Here is an 18,132-nt window from a genome sequence, read left to right as displayed (position 1 = left end):
AGAACCTTGCGGTACCCCACTAGTCACTGCCTGCCATTCTGAAAAGTACCCATTTACTCCTACTCTTTGCTTCCTGTCTGACAACCAGTTCTCAATCCATGTCAGTACACTACCCCCAATCCCGTGTGCTCTAACTTTGCACATCAATCTCTTGTGTGGGACCTTGTCGAACGCCTTCTGAAAGTCCAAATATACCACATCAACTGGTTCTCCCTTATCCACTCTACTGGAAACATCCTCAAAAAATTCCAGAAGATTTGTCAAGCATGATTTCCCTTTCACAAATCCATGCTGACTTGGACCTATCATGTCACCTCTTTCCAAATGCACTGCTATGACATCCTTAATAATTGATTCCATCATTTTACCCACTACCGATGTCAGGCTGACCGGTCTATAATTCCCTGTTTTCTCTCTCCCTCATTTTTAAAAAAGTGGGGTTACATTGGCTACCCTCCACTCCATAGGAACTGATCCAGAGTCAATGGAATGTTGGAAAATGACTGTCAACGCATCCACTATTTCCAAGGCCACCTCCTTAAGTACTCTGGGATGCAGTCCATCAGGCCCTGGGGATTTATCGGCCTTCAATCCCATCAATTTCCCCAACACAATTTCCCGGCTAATAAGGATTTCCCTCAGTTCCTCCTCCTTACTAGACCCCCCGACCCCTTTTATAACCGGAAGGTTGTTCGTGTCCTCCTTCGTGAATACCGAACCAAAGTACTTGTTCAATTGTTCCGCCATTTCTTTGTTCCCCGTTATGACTTCCCCTGATTCTGACTGCAGGGGACCTACGTTTGTCTTTACTAACCTTTTTCTCTTTACATATCTATAGAAACTTTTGCAATCCGTCTTAATGTTCCCTGCAAGCTTCTTCTCATACTCCATTTTCCCTGCCCTAATCAAACCCTTTGTCCTCCTCTGCTGAGTTCTAAATTTCTCCCAGTCCCCAGGTTCGCTGCTATTTCTGGCCAATTTGTATGCCACTTCCTTGGCTTTAATACTATCTCTGATTTCCCTTGATAGCCACGGTTGAGCCACCTTCCCTTTTTTATTTTTATGCCAGACAGGAATGTACAATTGTTGTAGTTCATCGATGCGGTCTCTAAATGTCTGACATTGCCCATCCACAGTCAACCCCTTAAGTATCATTCGCCAATCCATCCCAGCCAATTCACGCCTCATACCTTCAAAGTTACCCTTCTTTAAGTTCTGGACCATGGTCTCTGAATTAACTGTTTCATTCTCCATCCCAATGCAGAATTCCACCATATTATGGTCACTCTTCCCCAAGGGGCCTCGCACAACGAGATTACTAATTAATCCTCTCTCATTACATAACACCCAGTCTAAGATGGCCTCCCCCCTAGTTGGTTCCTCGACATATTGGTCTAAAAAACCATCCCTTATGCACTCCAGGAAATCCTCCTCCACCGTATTGCTTCCAGTTTGGTTGGCCCAATCTATGTGCATATTAAAGTCACCCATTATAACTGCTGCACCTTTATTGCACGCACCCCTAATTTCATGTTTGATGCCCTCCCCAACATCACTACTACTGTTTGGAGGTCTGTACACAACTCCCACTAACGTTTTTTGCCCTTTGGTGTTCTGCAGCTCTACCCATATAGATTCCACATCATCCAAGTTAATGTCCTTCCTAACTATTGCCTTAATCTCCTCCTTAACCAGCAATGCTACCCCACCTCCTTTTCATTTTATTCTATCCTTCCTGAATGTTGAATACCCCTGGATGTTGAGTTTCCAGCCCTGATCATCCTGGAGCCACATCTCCGTAATCCCAATCACATCATATTTGTTAACATCCTTCGATCATGAAATAAATCAAACTTTCTTTCTTCTTTACACTGTTATGAGTAGCTTATCTCCTGACCCCCCTCAGTCTCTCCATCATCTACAAGGCTCAAGTTAGGAATTTGATGGAATACTTACCTCTGCCTGGATCGGTGCAGCTCCAACAACACTCAAGAGGTTTCAGTTAATTTGATTCTTGCTCCTGCACTCGATTCAATATCCACCCTGTCCAGCACACTGGCTACAGATGTCCTGCAGCAACTCACCAAGGTTATTTCAATAGCATCCCTGCAACCTCTACCACCAAGAGCAGCAAAGTAGTGGGAACACCATGACCTCCAAGTTCCCCTTTAATTCACACACGAGCCTGACTTTGACATATATCACTGTTCTTTCTTTCATTGTTGCTGGGTTAATATTCTGGAATTCCCTACCTAAACTATTGCAGGAGCACCATCATCACAAGAATTGCGATGGTTTGGAACATAGGAAAGGGATAGGCCATTTAGCTCCTCGAGCATGTTCTGCCATTCAATAAGATCACTGCTGATTTGTGACCGAACTCCATATGTCCACCTTTGCCCCCGTCCTTTAATATCCTTGGTTAACAAGAATCTATCTGTCATGTATTCAACCAGCATTGTAACCCATGTATAAACTGACCTAAGTTGTACACCGTGAGAACAATGACCACTCGGTGGGAGACACTCCTAACCTGGACTTTAAGTTTAAAAGGGGAAGCTCCACCCACCTTCATCAATTTGAGTGCTAAGGAATAAAGGACAGGTCACAGACTGACCTTCTCTCAAGCATGGGCCTCGTGTGCATTTATACTGTATAGTAAGGACGTATCAATGGTGACAAGAAACTGGGATTTAAACCACGCGAGCATGGCCACTAGCAGAACAGACGAGAGGTACTGTGTTAAGGGATGGTTGGGACAGAGATTCAACATTGTTAAAGCAGCACACAGTTCTCCAGGCAGACAAGGGCAGTCGGGCATGCCCCAACATGTAGTCGAACCCAGAGGGGGAGTTCGACAGAGACAATGGCAAGCTGAACAGTGATTCACGCCATTGCAAGGGATAATGCGGCCAGTAATGGGGCCATCAACACCTGTTAATGATGCACTCAAGGACAATAACAGGGGCAGTCAGGGACGATCGACTGGCAAGGGACCTTTTGTTTCAAACCGCAACTCATGCTGGAGGCATGGAGGCATACACTCAGCCGGAGTTTGCAGAGATGAGCAAAATACCTGCAGAAATTGCAGAAATGGACACTGGGGGAAATCGCTGGAAGCTGAAGTTCAGCGAGTTCATGTGGAGCACGTATACAGTTCATACACCAGGACGTCACCGATAATGATGAAAGTGCTCCTCAATGGCATCCCAGTATCAATGGAGTTAGACACGGGTGCCAGCCAGTCCCTGATGGGTATCAAACAGTTCGAAAAGTTGTGGCATCCAAGGCCAGGAGGCCAAAATTATCGCCGATTGACGCACAGCTATGGACTTACACAAAGCAGATCATTCCGATGCTAGGCAGCGCCACGGTAGTCGTGACCCACAAAGATTCGGAGAACAGGTTGCCACTCTGGATTGTCCCAGGGGACGGTCCCGCACTACTGGGGAGGAGTTGGCTTGCTGTCATGAATTGGAAATGGGGCGATGTCAATGCAATTTCCTCTGTGGAGCGAGTATCATGCTCACAGGTCCTGGACAAATTTGACTCATTATTTCAACACGGCATTGGCACTTTCATGGGGGCCAAGGTAGTGATTCACATAAACCCGGACGCCAGGCCAGTACACCACAAGGCCAGAGCGGTGCCGTACGTGATGCGGGAAAAGATAGAAGGCGAATTGGACCGCCTGTTGAGGGAAGGAATCATCTCGCCAGTCGAATTCAGTGACTGGGCGAGCCCGATTGTGCCGGTGCTCAAGGCGGATAGGTCGGTCAGGATATGTGGCGATTACAAGGCCACCATCAATCAGGTGTCACTCCAAGACCAGTACCCGCTACCGAGAGTGGAGGACCTCTTTGCGACGCTATCCGGTGGCAAACTTTTTTCAAAATTGGACCTGACCTCAGCTTACATGACCCAGGAGCTGGCGAGTGAGTCGAAGAAGCTGACCACCATCACGACACACAAGGGGTTGTTTGAGTACAACAGATGTCCGTTCGGGATTCGCTCGGCCGCCGCGATCTTCCAACGAAATATGGAAAGCCTCCTCAAGTCGATTCCAGGGACGGTGGTTTTTCAGGACGACATCCTCATTACGGGTTACGATACTGAAGAACACCTCCACAACCTGGAGGAGGTGCTACACAGACTGGACCGGGTAGGTCTGCGACTGAAAAAGGCGAAGTGCGTCTTCCTAGCTCCAGAAGTAGAATTCCTGGGGATGAGGGTAGCAGCAGACGGGATCAGCCCTACTGCGTCCAAGACGGAAGCGATTCAGAGAGCACCCAAACCCCGTAACACGACGGAGCTGCGTTCGTTCCTGGGGCTCCTGAAATATGCTGGTAACTTTCTTCCCAAATTGAGCACGCTGCTAGAGCCGCTACACGTGCTCCTATGAAAAGGTCGCGAATGGGTCTGGGGGGACAGCCAGGAAAGGGCTTTTAATAGAGCACACAATTTGTTATGTTCCAACAATTTGTTAACGCTATATGACCCATGTAAGAAACTTGTATTAACGTGCGATGCGTCGTCCTGTGGTGTTGGGTGTGTGTTGCAGCATGTCAATGCCAAGGGTCAGTTACAGCCGGTAGCTTATGCCTCCAGGAATCTGTCCCAGGCAGAAAGAGGCTACGGGATGGTAGAAAAGGAGGCGCTCGCATGTGTATATGCGGTAAAGAAAATGCACCAGTACCTGTTTGGCAGGAAATTTGACCTGGAGACAGATCACAAACCCCTAACGTCCCTTTTGGCCGACAACAAGGCCATAAATGCAAACACATCGGCCCGCATACAGAGCTGGGCACTCACATTAGCTGCCTATGACTACACAATTCGGCACAGACCGGGCACCGAAAACTGCGCCGATGCACTCAGCAGGCTCCCACTAGCCACCACTGAGGGGGCTACCGAGCATGCTGCTGAGATGGTCATGGCTGTTGAAACTTTCGGAAGCGAAGGCTCACCCGTGACAGCCCGTCAGATTAAAGTCTGGACAAATAGAGACCCGCTATTGTCTCTAGTCAAGAAATGTGTCCTGAATGAGGACTGGGCAGCCTCGTACAGGGCATGCCCTGAGAAATTTAAACCATTTCACAGGCGCAAGGATGAACTCTCGATTCAGGCAGATTGCCTACTGTGGGGAAACCGTGTAGTCATGCCCCAGATGGGCAGAGAGGTGTTCATCAGAGAACTCCACAATGGGCACCCGGGCATTGTCACGATGAAGGCAATTGCCAGGTCACACGTTTGGTGGCCAGGGATAGACGCAGATCTGGAACTTTGTGTTTGCATGTGCAACATGTGTGCCCAGCTGGGCAATGCGCCCAGGGAAGCCCCCCTTAGCACCTGGCCATGGCCCGCCAAGCCTTGGTCACGCATCCATGTGGACTACGCAGGTCCTTTCATGGGGAAAATGTTTTTGGTTGTAGTAGACGCCTACTCCAAATGGATTGAGTGTGACATTTTAAATTCAAGCACATCCTCTGCCACGGTAGAAAGTCTACGGGCAATGTTCGCCGCCCACGGTCTACCGGACATCTTGGTCAGCGACAATGGCCCGTGCTTCACAAACACTGAATTCCAGGACTTCATGGCAGGCAATGGAATTAACCATGTTAGAACGGCACCGTTCAAGCCAGCCTCAAATGGCCAGGCAGAACGAGCAGTGCAGATAATCAAACAGGGGATGCTCAGAATCCAAGGGAGTTCCCTACAAACCCGCTTATCACGCCTCCTGTTGGCCTATAGATCCCGACCACACTCGCTCACAGGGGTTCCACCTGCAGAGCTACTAATGAAAAGGACGCTCAAAACCCGGTTATCCCTTATACACCCCACCATGAAAGAAATTGTCGAGAGCAGGCGCCAGTCACAATATCACTACCATGACAGGAATGCGAGGGCGCGATGTGTTGATGTAAATGATCCTGTTTTTGTCCTCAACTACGCTGCAGGGCCCAAATGGCTCGTAGGCACTGTGGTTGCCAAAGAGGGAAATAGGATTCTTGTAGTTAAACTTACCAATGGACAAATCTGCCACAAACATGTGGGTCAAACAAAAAGGAGGTTCAGCAACCCCATAGAAGAAGCAGAGGAAGAACACGATATAGAGTTCACTCCACCACAGGTGACCGAACACCGGAACCAAAGGGAGGAGAGCCCAGTCACTCCGCAAACAGCAGACACTCAGGCCAGCGCCCAAAAACCGGAGCCCCAACTCAGGCGCTCTACAAGGGAGCGTAAACCACCAGAGAGACTCAACCTGTGATCCCAATAAGACTTTGGGGGGGGAGGTGATGTCATGTATTCAACCAGCATTGTAACCCATGTATAAACTGACCTAAGTTGTACGCCGTGAGAACAATGACCACTAGGTGGGAGACACTCCTAATCTGGACCTTCAGGTATAAAAGGGGAAGCTCCACCCACCTTCATCACTTGAGTGCTGAGGAATAAAGGACAGGTCACAGACTGACCTTCTCTCAAGCATGGGCCTCGTGTGCATTTATACTGTATAGTAAGGACGTATCACTATCGACCTCAGATTTATAATTAACAAAACTGCTGTTTGCGAAAGAGAGTTCCAAACTTCTACCACCCTTTGCGAGTAGCAGTGTTTCAGAACTTCAGTCCTGAAAGGCCTGGCTCTACCTTTTGGTCCTTCAATCCTAGACTCCCCAACAAGTGGAAATACTTTCTCTCTATTTACCCCATGAGTTCCTCTTAATATCTTGAAAACTGCGATAAAATCACCCCATAACCGGCTAAATTCCAGGGAATACAACATATGTTCAAAGAAAAGGCCCACCACCTCCTTCTTGCGACAATTAGGGTTGGGTAGTAGATGTGGGTGATACGGCCTTGCTAGTGTCTCCCACGTCCAAAGCCCAAAATTTGAAAAAAGGCCAACCCTCCAGAATTGCTTGAAAAAAATGTGAAGATATCCATAACCCTCATTTAAGGTGAGAGTCCACAGTTTGGTGGCACTACAGAAAAATTAGAATGATGTTGATTTTTGGAAGTTAATTTGAAGCTGAGTTGTAGGTTGTGTTGGAGCATGCTATTTATTGGGATGAATGGGGGGGCTTTGGGTATTGAATGAAGAGTGAATGGAAAAGTGATATAAAATTGACAACTTCCTCTTTCTTGTCTGGACTTGGGCTGTTGGATTTGGATGGAGTGTTGGGAAGGATGGTGATAAGGACATGCTGCAGTCTTTACCTTTTCTAGAAGATGCCCATCCATGCTCAAGCATATCTTTTCTGCAAAGCCAAGCAGAGAGGACACATTGGCCCTGAATTTGCAGTCGGAGGCGTACCTCCGGAGTACGCCTCTGATCTGCGAAAGCTCTACGAACTTACCTCCTGGCTCTAAAGCTCCAGAGAGTTTGGGTCCTAGATCTGCAGGCATAAGCCTGTGTAAAGGCCCACTGATTCCAGGAAAGTAGGCGGTTCGGGAGCGTCCCTGGGATCACATAAGAAATAGGAGCAGGAGTAGGCCATTTGGCCCCTCGAACCTACATTAAGATCATGGCTGATCTGATCAGGGACTCAACTCCACTTCCCTGCCCACTCCCCATAACCCTTTACTCCCTTATCATTCAAAAATCTGTCTATCTCCACCTTAAATATATTCAATAACCCAACATTCACAGCTCTCTGGGGCAGAGAATTCCATAGATTTACAACCCTCTGAGAGAAGAAATTTCTCCTCATCTCACTTTTAATGGACGGCCCCTTATTCTAAGACTATGTCCCCTAGTTTTAGTTTCCCCTATGAGTCGAAATATCCTCTCTGCATCCACCTTGTCGAGCCCCCTCATTATCTTATAAGTTTCAATAAGATCACCTCTCATTCTTCTGAACTCCAATGTGTATAGGCCCAACCTACTCAACCTATCTTCATATGTCAACCCCCTCATTTCTGGAATCAACCTAGTGAACCTTCTCTGAACAGCCTCCAATGCAAGTATATCTTTCCTTAAATACGGAAACCAAAACTGTCTGCAGTACTCCAGGTGTGGCCTCACCAATACCTTGTACAGTTGTAGCAGGACTTCTCTCCTTTTATACTCCATCCTCCTTGCAATAAAGGCCAACATTCCATTTGCCTTCCTGATTACTTGCTGTACCTGCATATACTAACTTTTTGTGTTTCATGCACAACGACCTCCAGGTCTCTCTGTACTGCAGCACTTTGCAATAGGCAGACATGGGCCTGGTCCTCCAATGAGAAAGGAGGATTCCATCGCAGTCATTTCCAAATGGAATCTCCTAATGATATGCAATGGAATCCCCAAATAACTAAACAATTTAGACAACTCTAATAAATATAAATGCTTAGATTTTCAAATATAATTAAAAGTTCCTTCATTACACCAAAGACAATAAAAATTAAAGTTTTTGAAAAATAATTTTAAACATTTTAATCTGGGCCAATATTTGCATGAACTAATTTTAAGTGTGTGTGCATGATTTTTTATTTTTAAATGTTTCATTTAAGATTTATAATAACCCTTACGCTGATGAAAGCAGGCCTTCTTACCAGCCATAAGAGTTTTGTGGGCAATTGCTGGGTAATAATTGGACAAATAGCCGGGCTCTGCGCCAGCGAAAATGATTTCTTAGTCAATTTGGATGATCTGTCAAGGCCGCAAATTCCAGATTGTCGCCCATGCACAGTGCAGGCGAAAAATTGGAACTTGCGGGGCAAATCTTCTGGCCCATTGTATACATCTCAGACAGCTCCAATTACCCAAGCAGGAAAGCAAGGAATGCCTCCCGAACCTCATCCATTATTACTATACAGCTCAGTTCTCAGCATCAGTTGTCTAGAATATGAGCTGCTCTCAAAATGTTTGACTAAGTTTGGAGACAGTTGTTCCTTCATTAAGCTCCTTGTACACCTTCCCCTACACACCAGACTAAGAACTAGACTAATTGGTGGCTAAATATATTCAATTGTATTGCTAATGCTGACAGTAGAGAGAGAGAGAGCAAGAGAGAGGCCTACCTGTCACTGAAGATATGTCACAGGACTTGAGCCCTTGTCCCACTTTGGCACAACTGCGACATCTCAGAAATGCTGGTTGTAGGAGCATTCAAAACCTGCAATCAAAAGACCACGATAGAGTTGGGTAAGTCGCTCAATATGGTAGCAGCTAGTTGACAAATTTCATAGCCAATTGGAAGCCACAGATTCATGACCAGCCTCATTACTGTGTTGATGCATGATTGGCCTTCTGGTGGGCAAGGATCTTCTGCAGCAGCAAGATAATGTATACGCCAACTGTGACATAGCACATTACCCTACCCCCCCCCCCCCCCATATAAGCATCTGTGGTACATCATTAGTTGGAATGGGTCTTGCACAGGCTATATTTGGAGTTGGAAAGCCACCATAGCATCTGGGCCCTCTTCCCGCGCACTCACTCTGCCCAAACCAATCATTTTACTCATTTCCCAGAGCAAATATTGTTCATTCCTTAACAGATTTAATTGCACTAAAATGTTGATTAAACTTGATTTATGAATAATTAGTAACTTAACATACTGTACTTTTAATTAATGTGCTTATGGTAAAGTTAAATTTGACATGTTTTGCATTAAACTTCGCCAGTTTATGATTTTCTGATGACAAATATTTTCCAGGAAGAACATTTTAAATTCTAACTCAACAACCACAAAGTGCAACACTTATTTGAAATATGGTCCAGTTTATCAGATGAAAATAAAATATTTCAGCACTGAGGACCTTCAATCAATTCTTTATGAGCTGGTGACCATGATAAAAGAAGGTATCCATTTTATTATTCATGGCTCATTGTGACACATCTGCATACATAAACTGCTGACAAGCTTTTTAAATCACTTGAGGTGATCTTTGGTATGATTTCATATTTAAAATCAGTTAAAATATTCCTTTATCTTTAGAAATGTAGATAAATGTATTTCTAATCAATACATTTGTTGAAACATCTGTTTTTTTTTCTCTTTCCTCTTCTCTGATTTTGAACTTTTCTCTCAAACTGTCGTATTTTCTGTATGCACCTTGGTCTTTCACACTCATCCATTCTCTTGCTAACGTTGGCCCAGATTTTCCATGCGTACACTGCTGTAAGTGCCTTGCAAATTCTTTTACCAGCCTAAGGGTTTAAATAAATATTAAAATTAAATTTAAAAATATCATTTTAACATTCAAAAACCTGTAAAGTAAGTTTAGGCTATTTTTGGCCCCTTGGAAAATGTTTACATTTATTTTTGAATACATTAATTTTTTGATTTAAATGTTAAATTGTATTTTAATTAATTTTAAAATATGTAATGATTCTTTTTATTTCAGTGTTGTGCAAGTGTGTTTTTTGAGTGATCCCTATTAAGCTTACGGGGACTCGGTACATAAATGGAATCGCCGTAAGCATGATGGGAATCCGCTTTCTGATTGGTTGGGTCGGCCCACTTGATCCCAGGGGTGCTTGCGAACTGCATGCGCCCCCGGGATACATGGGCCTTTACGCATGCAATCGCGTAGAGGCACAGGAGTGCAAATCTCCGTGGATCCAGGATTGTCAGGTAGGTTCGTAGTTTTATTGTGGTTTGGAGGCATTCAACCGTGGGAAGCCTCTGACCGCAAATTTCGGCCCATATTTTCTCCTCAATCCCTTCCTCATTATCCTCTCATCTATCTGTTTTGTATTCTCTCTACTTCCCTGTCTACCCTTTCTATCATATCTGTACCCCTCTTCACTATCTCTGATATGTGTCAACCTTGCCTCAGTGATAGCATTTGCCTCTTAAATCAGAAGGTTATGGGTTCAAGTCCCAATCCAGAGACTTGAGCACATAATTTAGGTTGACACTTCGGTACTGAAGGCATATTGCACTGTCGGAGGCACAGTGTTTTGGATATTAAACAGCTCAAATCGACACAATGGCCCTGAAATTCCGATGTTCCCGGGCCTGTACTAAGCTTGTACGGACCCGGGAAGGCATCGGAAAAGCCGGTTTTCGGCGCGCAATGCGCATGCGCTGAAAACCAGCTTTTCTGATCTGTCAGGTTTCTAGCTTGACAGATCATCCGCAGATCGGGAGCGAGGACACTTGTAAGTGCAAATTTCCGATATTTACGCACACAATTGTCCTCAAAAATCATGCGCCTGAAAAAGCAGGCGCATAGCCTACTTTTACAAGGCAATTGTTTTAAAAAAAATATAAAAATAAAGTTATGAAAACATATTTTATAATTAAAAACCCTCCCCACAACGGTAAGTTTATTTTAGAAAACTTTTTAAAAAATCGGGAAAATATATATTTTTTTAAAGACATTAATAACTTTAATTTAAATGAATGTAGTGTATATTTTCTATTTTTTTATTAGCATTTTTGGGTGTTTGCGGCTGTGTTTTGGGTGTATGGGGCTGTTTCTCAATCACTGTAATAAGAGTTTAGGACCTTACGGAACTCCTATTACTATGATACTTTACCTGATTGGCTGCCAGAGCTATGTGACTCCAGCTCCAGGCCTGTGCACGTCCCGCTCTGCACGCACTGCGAATCGCAGTCAGGAGAGCCCTCAGCATCGGAAAGTCGAACGTGGGCAGCAGCTTAAGGTAGGTGCGTATTTTTTCTCTAAAATGCCCGCGGAATGGACAAAACGGAATTTCAGGGCCAATATAAAACCATGTTCTTTCTTTTTCTTTCTTTATCTCTACTCTGTTTCTTTTCAACCTATTTTCTTCCTATATTCCTTTCTTGATACCTTTTCTTCCTCTGTATTTTCTCTCCAGCATGCTCTTCTTTTTTTATGATAAATCCTTTTCTCTGCTTCGTATTTCTCTACTTTTTTTCCCCTTTTCTCTTATATTACACACCCTTTCACACTTTATCTACTGTCTAAACATTTAGGGGCGAAGTTGGGCTCCTGTGCGCCTGCTGTTAGCGTCTTTGAGAGGCGCAAACATGGCGCAAATGGGTTTTCGCCTGGGCGTGGCGAGTAAAGCGTGCCCCCCACCCGCAAAATTGGATGGGGATTTTGCGGAGGCGCTAACAGGTAGCGCCACACTCCTGCCGTTAGTGCCCTGCTTGGCTGCACCCGGCAATGAAGCCGTAATTGTCGTGTGCAGCACACCGTTACCACCCTGGAAGAGGAATTCGGCCGCGCCCCCTCACTTACCGCCTGGCACTGACAACAATAGCTTCAGCTGTCGAGTTGCAGTTGGGAGTTGGCTGAAGGAGGGCTATTTAAAGACATCATCTTTAGAAACAATTTTTGTTGGCCATTACTCCTTGCAGCTTGCTGACACATAAGCAGAGTGGCTGTTAGACAGATTTGAGTGATTTTCAATTCAAAGACTGTTCTGCCTCTTAACCATTCCTTTGTTTCATTGAGGGCAGATTTGAAATGACAAGATTTATATCACTTTATGGGGGCTGTGTTAGCACTCGAGTTCCTGCTTCGACCTCACAGTTGGAGGCTACTTAGTTGGAGACAAAGACAGGGAGAAAGACAGCAAATTGTGGCCAAAGACTGAAGGTCCAACAGGGCTGGCAATAGGAGACCTTACCCTCTCAGGGTGTTCCAGCAGTAGTTTTCCTACATCAATTTCACTGAGGAACAGTGTGTTCAAAGGCTGCGTTTGAGCAAGGGCGTGGTCACAGAGCTCTGCCTTCTGCTGCAACCAGACCTTGAGCCTCGAGGATGGCTCTCTCAGGGGCAGTCAAGGTCACCATTGCGCTCAATTTCTATGCCAATGGATCCTTTCAGGGTGCAACAGGAGACATCTCCAACATCTCCCAGTTTACCGTGCATTGCTCCAACTGCAAGGTCACAGATGCTCTGTACAGAAGGAGAAGGGACTACATTTCCTTCCCCATGACCAGAGAGAAGCAGCATGAGCGTGCATGTGGTTTCGTCAGGATAGCGGGTTTTCCCATGGTGCAGGGCGCCATTGACTGCACCCACATCGCTTTGCAGGCACCGCATAACAATCTTGAGGCATTCCGTTACCGCAAAGGCTACCACTCACTGAATGTGCAGTTGGTGTGCGACCACACACGCCGAATCCTCACTGCCAATGCCCACTATCCTGGCAGCTGCCACGAGCATTCATCCGCTGATGAATTGGTTCCGCTGCCTTGACCACTCAGGAGGAGCCCTCCAGAACTCGCCTGAGCGGATATCCCTATTCGAAGTTGTCTGCTGGATGTTGCACAACCTGGCCATCATGAGGGCACAGCCATTGCCACCAGGGATAGCTGCACCACCTCAAGAGGGGTAGGAGGAGGGGGAGGGGGAGGAGGAGGAGGAGGACAAGGAGGAGAGAATGAGGAGGAGCAGGAGCAGCAACACCAGCGACGGAGGAGGCAGCCATTCAATCGCGATTCTGCAAGGGCGGTCCGCGACCCGTCTCATCAGAGTTCAGTTCCAGTGAATTCCATCCGCTTCCCGGTTCCTCTGGATTTCCCCATCACCACATCAATTTATCCTTCCATACCAAAGCCACAAAACTGAAATGAGAAACAACAGAAAAGATGAAACATTCCAATAAAAATTTATGTAATAACAATTACCTGTATCAATGTATTTCAGAATCACCCGTCTGCATTTCATTATATCCCCTCTTTGCTTTAACTATTTCCAGTGCTCGTCCTCAGTGTGTCCCCTGTGGCTGCAGCATGGCTTGTGGAAGGCTGCTGTGTGTCAGGGCCAGAGACTACAGATGGCCTTGCAGGACGGCCTCGACCAGCTCTGGGCCTGGAAGAGCCGGCAGTAGGCTGCACCACCTCAGGCTGAGCGTCGGCAGTCTGGCTGGCTGGCTGACGGGCAGCGACAAGTGCAATGGCGGAATGGCAGTTGTGGGCCCAGGAATGCTGTCATCGTGAGAGAGGACAGCAGGTTCCTGCTCCACTGACCCAGTGACACTCACCCAGGGCAGCACCTCAGCATCCCCAGCAATCTGCTGCAGCACAGATTGGTAGGATGCTGTGACCCCATGAGATCCCCGGTGAGCTGTGGTGGACCCAGCGGCACTGGCAGCAGTCAGAGCTCGCGTGGCATCCAGCTGAGACGGCATGAGAACAGTCTGAGACTCAATGCCAGCAGTCACTGACTGCATCACAGCTCTAAGATGTTGCGTTGCTTCTGCCTGTGGTGCAATGGAAGCTGCCACATCGCCCATGACACGCGTCATGAGGGCTGGATCCGCACGGCCTCTCTGGGAGTCCACCATCGTCTGCAGATTGGCAATGGTGGGCTGTATGGTGTGCGCAAAGCTATGTGCAGTGTTGGCGGTGGCCTCCTCCACGCTCCTTACCACTGCCAAGAGGCTCTCTGGTACCTATGCCGTTGCACCTATCATGTCAGAGTACATGGCCATCACTCTTCTTGTGAATGCTTGCCCATCGAGGTCCTCTGCAGCAGAACTCAAGTGCGAACTTGCCCTCCGGAGAGATGGCTCCCGAGGTTCCCTTTCCCCTTGACCTTGTTGCATCCCGCTAGGCCCCGGTGCATTCATCCAGTGCAGACCCCTCTGCCAAGCTAACCTCTAATGAATGCGCAGTGCCAGTCTCTGAGCTGGTGCCTGCGGGTGAGAGATGCACATTTGCTGGTTGGTTTTCTGAAAGCATAAATGGCACAAAACCCGTGTTAAGGGCAGGGGGGCAGGAATGGAGCAAGGAAGGCAGACAGTATTAAGATCTGGAAAGTGATAAAGTCTTCTGGGTTGACGGGGAAGTGGGTTTAGAAAAGGAGAGGGGATAAAGATACCAGTATTGCCCCCAGCGGGGTCGACGTCTCCACCCACCACGGCGCCCACCACCTGCAGGCCAATGAGCCACAGCACTCACTTCTCAAGGTCAGTGAACTCGCACAGTTGAGGTTCCCCCACACTCCAGTGCGCTGTTGATCCCTCCTATTACGTGCCATCTTGGCCTGCAACAGAAAGGAACTTGTGTGAAGAAGTGTCCAGCTATGTATATGGAAGATATGCCTGCCGAGGTTGAATAGCTATAAATGTAGGCAAGGCACGAGATGAGGATGTCAGTTTGAGTAGTTGCACATGTTTGGAGGTTGAGTGATGGGGAAGTGGTGGTTTGCACAGTGTGCACAGACAGAGGTTCAGATGCTGGTCTGTAGGAGGTGTGGAAGCATGTACTCACCTTGACCACTCGACTGAGGCCGTTGAACTTCTTGCGGCACTGTGTCAGGGTTCTTTCTGTCTACAGAGTTGGCCAACACATCCTTGGCCACTTCTCGTCACATGGCCCTGAATACCTGTGACGATGGCCTCCTTCTAGATGCAGGGAACAACGATTCCCTTCTCTCCACTGCTGCCAACAATGTCTTCAATGCCACATTATTGAAGAGCGTGGCCTTCTCCCTTGCAGCAGGATTTGCACCAGCCATCCCACATGCTTCAGTTGCTGAGAGGCCTGACTCAAGTGCAGCAATGCTGAAAATGAGCAGCTGCAGCTGGAAATTACCTTGCCTTTAAGAGCTGGAATGAACTTGAGTCAAGGATTGAAGTCTGATTGCTGAATGCAAGTCAGCTGAAATTGGGTAACTCTCTGGCAATAGCGCCCCTGCAGTGCCCCACTGAGGCCATTTTAGCCTCATTTACTGCCCTCCTTCACTCCTGGGGTGAAAACGCCTAATTTCCCACAATTTAGCAGCCATTTCGCCGGACGCTAACTTTGCAAAATGTTAAAAGTTAACGCCCCAAATTAGATGCTAACAAATTTCTGCCCATCAATTTCTCACAGTCATTTCTGTCTTCACCTCTGCGTCTCACCTTCATATATTTTGTCTATCCTCCCTTTAAGTCTTACCTGTCTATCTTATACCTCTTATACCTCTGTGTTTACTGTCTCCGTGCCTCTCCATTTATGCTTTGTATATTTTTACTCTTTGTATTTTTTTCTGACTACCTTCTCTCTACTTTTCACATTTAGTTATTATAATTCCACTCTTTTTTTGATTTTTCCACTCTTCAAATTCAACATGAATTATTGTTGTCTCATGGTGAGCGCTAAATCATCTGAAGATATTGGGGGTAATTTTCCATTTTAGTGAAACTGGCATAGAGCATGCATGGCATGGGGTACATATCAGAATATTGTGTGCAAAGTGTAATGCCCGTGTAACATAGTCCACCTAAAGCTCTAGCTATCAATTTACTCTGTCATTCATTTAGGAAATTTGCATTATTCTACTGCAATTTTGCTGGTATTTATAAAGTCTATCAAGGTGAATATTCTGACTGTCATTAGGAACCAGGAAATTGGATGCCAACAATCCCCAATAGAAACTCACTCTATTCAGTTTTCCAGTTAAGTTGAATACACATCATAGAAGTATATGGCACAGAAGGTGGCCATTCAGCCCATCGTATCTGTGCCAGCCAAAAAAGAGCTGTGTAGCCTAATCACGCTTCCCTGCTCCTGGTCCGTAGCCTTGTAGGTTACGGAACTTCAAGTGCATATCCAAGTACTTTTTAAATGTGATGAGGGTTTCTGCCTCTACCACCCTTTCAGACAGTGAGTTCCGCAATCCCACCACCCTCTGGGTGAAACAAGTTCTCCTCAACTCCCCTCTAATCTTCCTAACAATTATTTTAAATCTATGCCCACCCCTGGTTATTGACCTCTCTGCTAAGGGAAATCTATCCAGGTTCCCTCATAATTTTATACACCTCAATGAAATCTCCCCTCAACCTCCTCTGTTCCAAAGAAAACAATCCCAGCCTATCCAATTTTGCCTCATAGCTAAAATTCTCCAGTCCTGGCAAGATCCTCACAAATCTCCTCTGTACCCTCTCTTGTGCAATCACATCTTTCTGTCATGTGGTTAACAAAATTGCACGCAGTGCACTAGCTGTCGCCTAACTAGTGTTTTATACAGTTCAAGCATAACCTCCCTGCCCTTGTAGTCTATGCCACGGCTAATAAAGGAAAGTATCCCCTATGCCTTCTTAACCACCTTGTCTACCTGTCCTTCTACCTTCAGGGATCTATGGACATGCACTCCAAGGTCCCTCTGTTCTACTACACTTCTCAGTGTTCTACTATTTATTTCGGGGTGCGGTAGCACATTGGTTATGCTACTAGGCTAGTAATTCAAGGAACTGGACAAATGATCTGGAGATGTTTGTACAAATCCCACCATGGCAAATTTAAATTCAATTAAATAAATCTGGAATAAAAAGCTGGTCTCAGTAATGTTGACTATGAAACTCATTGTTGTAAAACCTATCTGGTTCACAAATGTCCTTTCTGGTCTGGCTTATGTGATTCCAGACCCAGAGCAATGTGGTTGAATCTTAACTGTCCTATGAAATGGCTAGCAGCCCACGCAGTTGTACCTAACCAGTATAAAGAAGTACCCTGGACTGCAGTGGTTCAAGAAGGTGGCTCAAGGGCAAATAGGGATGGGCAATAAATAGTGGCTAGCGTCGCCTACATCTCGTGAATGAATAAAAAAATATTTATTGTGTATTCCCTTGCCTTGTTAGCCCTCCCCAAATGCATTACCTCACATTTCTCAGAACTGAATTCCATTTGCCACTTTTTTGCCCACCTGACCAGTCCACTGATATCTTCAGTCTAGAGCTTCTTTCCACACAGCCAATTTTTGTATCATCTGCAAACTTCTTAAATCATGCTCCCTACATTCCAGTCCAAATCATTGATATTTACCACAAAAAGCAAGGCCCTGAAGAACCCCACTGGAAACAGCCTTCCGGTCACAAAAACACTCGTCGGCCATTACTCTTCGCTTCCTGCCACTGAGCCAATTTTGGATCCAACTTGCCACTTTCCCTTGGATCCCATGGGCTTTTACTTTTATGCCCAGTTTGCATGTGGGACCTTGTTAAAAGCCTTGCTAAAATCCATGTAGACTACACTAAATATGCTACCCTCAACGACCCTGGAGTGGGGGGGAACCCATATAGTCTACATCAAACGCACTACCCTCTTTGTTATCTCTTCAAAAAATTCAATCAAATTAGTCAGACACGACCTTCCTTAACAAATCCATACTGACTGTCCTTGATTAATCCATGCCTTTCTAAATGACAATTAATACTGTCCCTCAGAATTTTTTCCAACAATTTGCCCACCACCGAGGGTAAGC

At 46.1% G+C, this 18,132-nt stretch overlaps 1 protein-coding gene across 3 annotated transcripts in view; it reads left to right on the top strand.

The window, feature by feature from the left end:
• Positions 1–18,132, top strand: part of LOC139255845 (uncharacterized) — a 241,400-nt gene that overhangs the window by 14,425 nt on the left and 208,843 nt on the right. For all 3 annotated transcript variants that reach the window (XM_070874020.1, XM_070874019.1, XM_070874018.1), the window contains exon 2: positions 9,654–9,799. In XM_070874020.1, the coding sequence (XP_070730121.1) occupies positions 9,654–9,799 (146 nt within the window). The remainder of the gene's footprint in view (positions 1–9,653; positions 9,800–18,132) is intronic.

The sequence above is a fragment of the Pristiophorus japonicus genome, unplaced genomic scaffold (genome assembly GCF_044704955.1).
Source record: "Pristiophorus japonicus isolate sPriJap1 unplaced genomic scaffold, sPriJap1.hap1 HAP1_SCAFFOLD_641, whole genome shotgun sequence".
Lineage (NCBI taxonomy): Eukaryota > Metazoa > Chordata > Chondrichthyes > Pristiophoridae > Pristiophorus > Pristiophorus japonicus.
The sequence above is the reverse complement of the archived record's forward strand: the minus strand, read 5'-3'. Positions and strand labels throughout refer to the sequence as shown.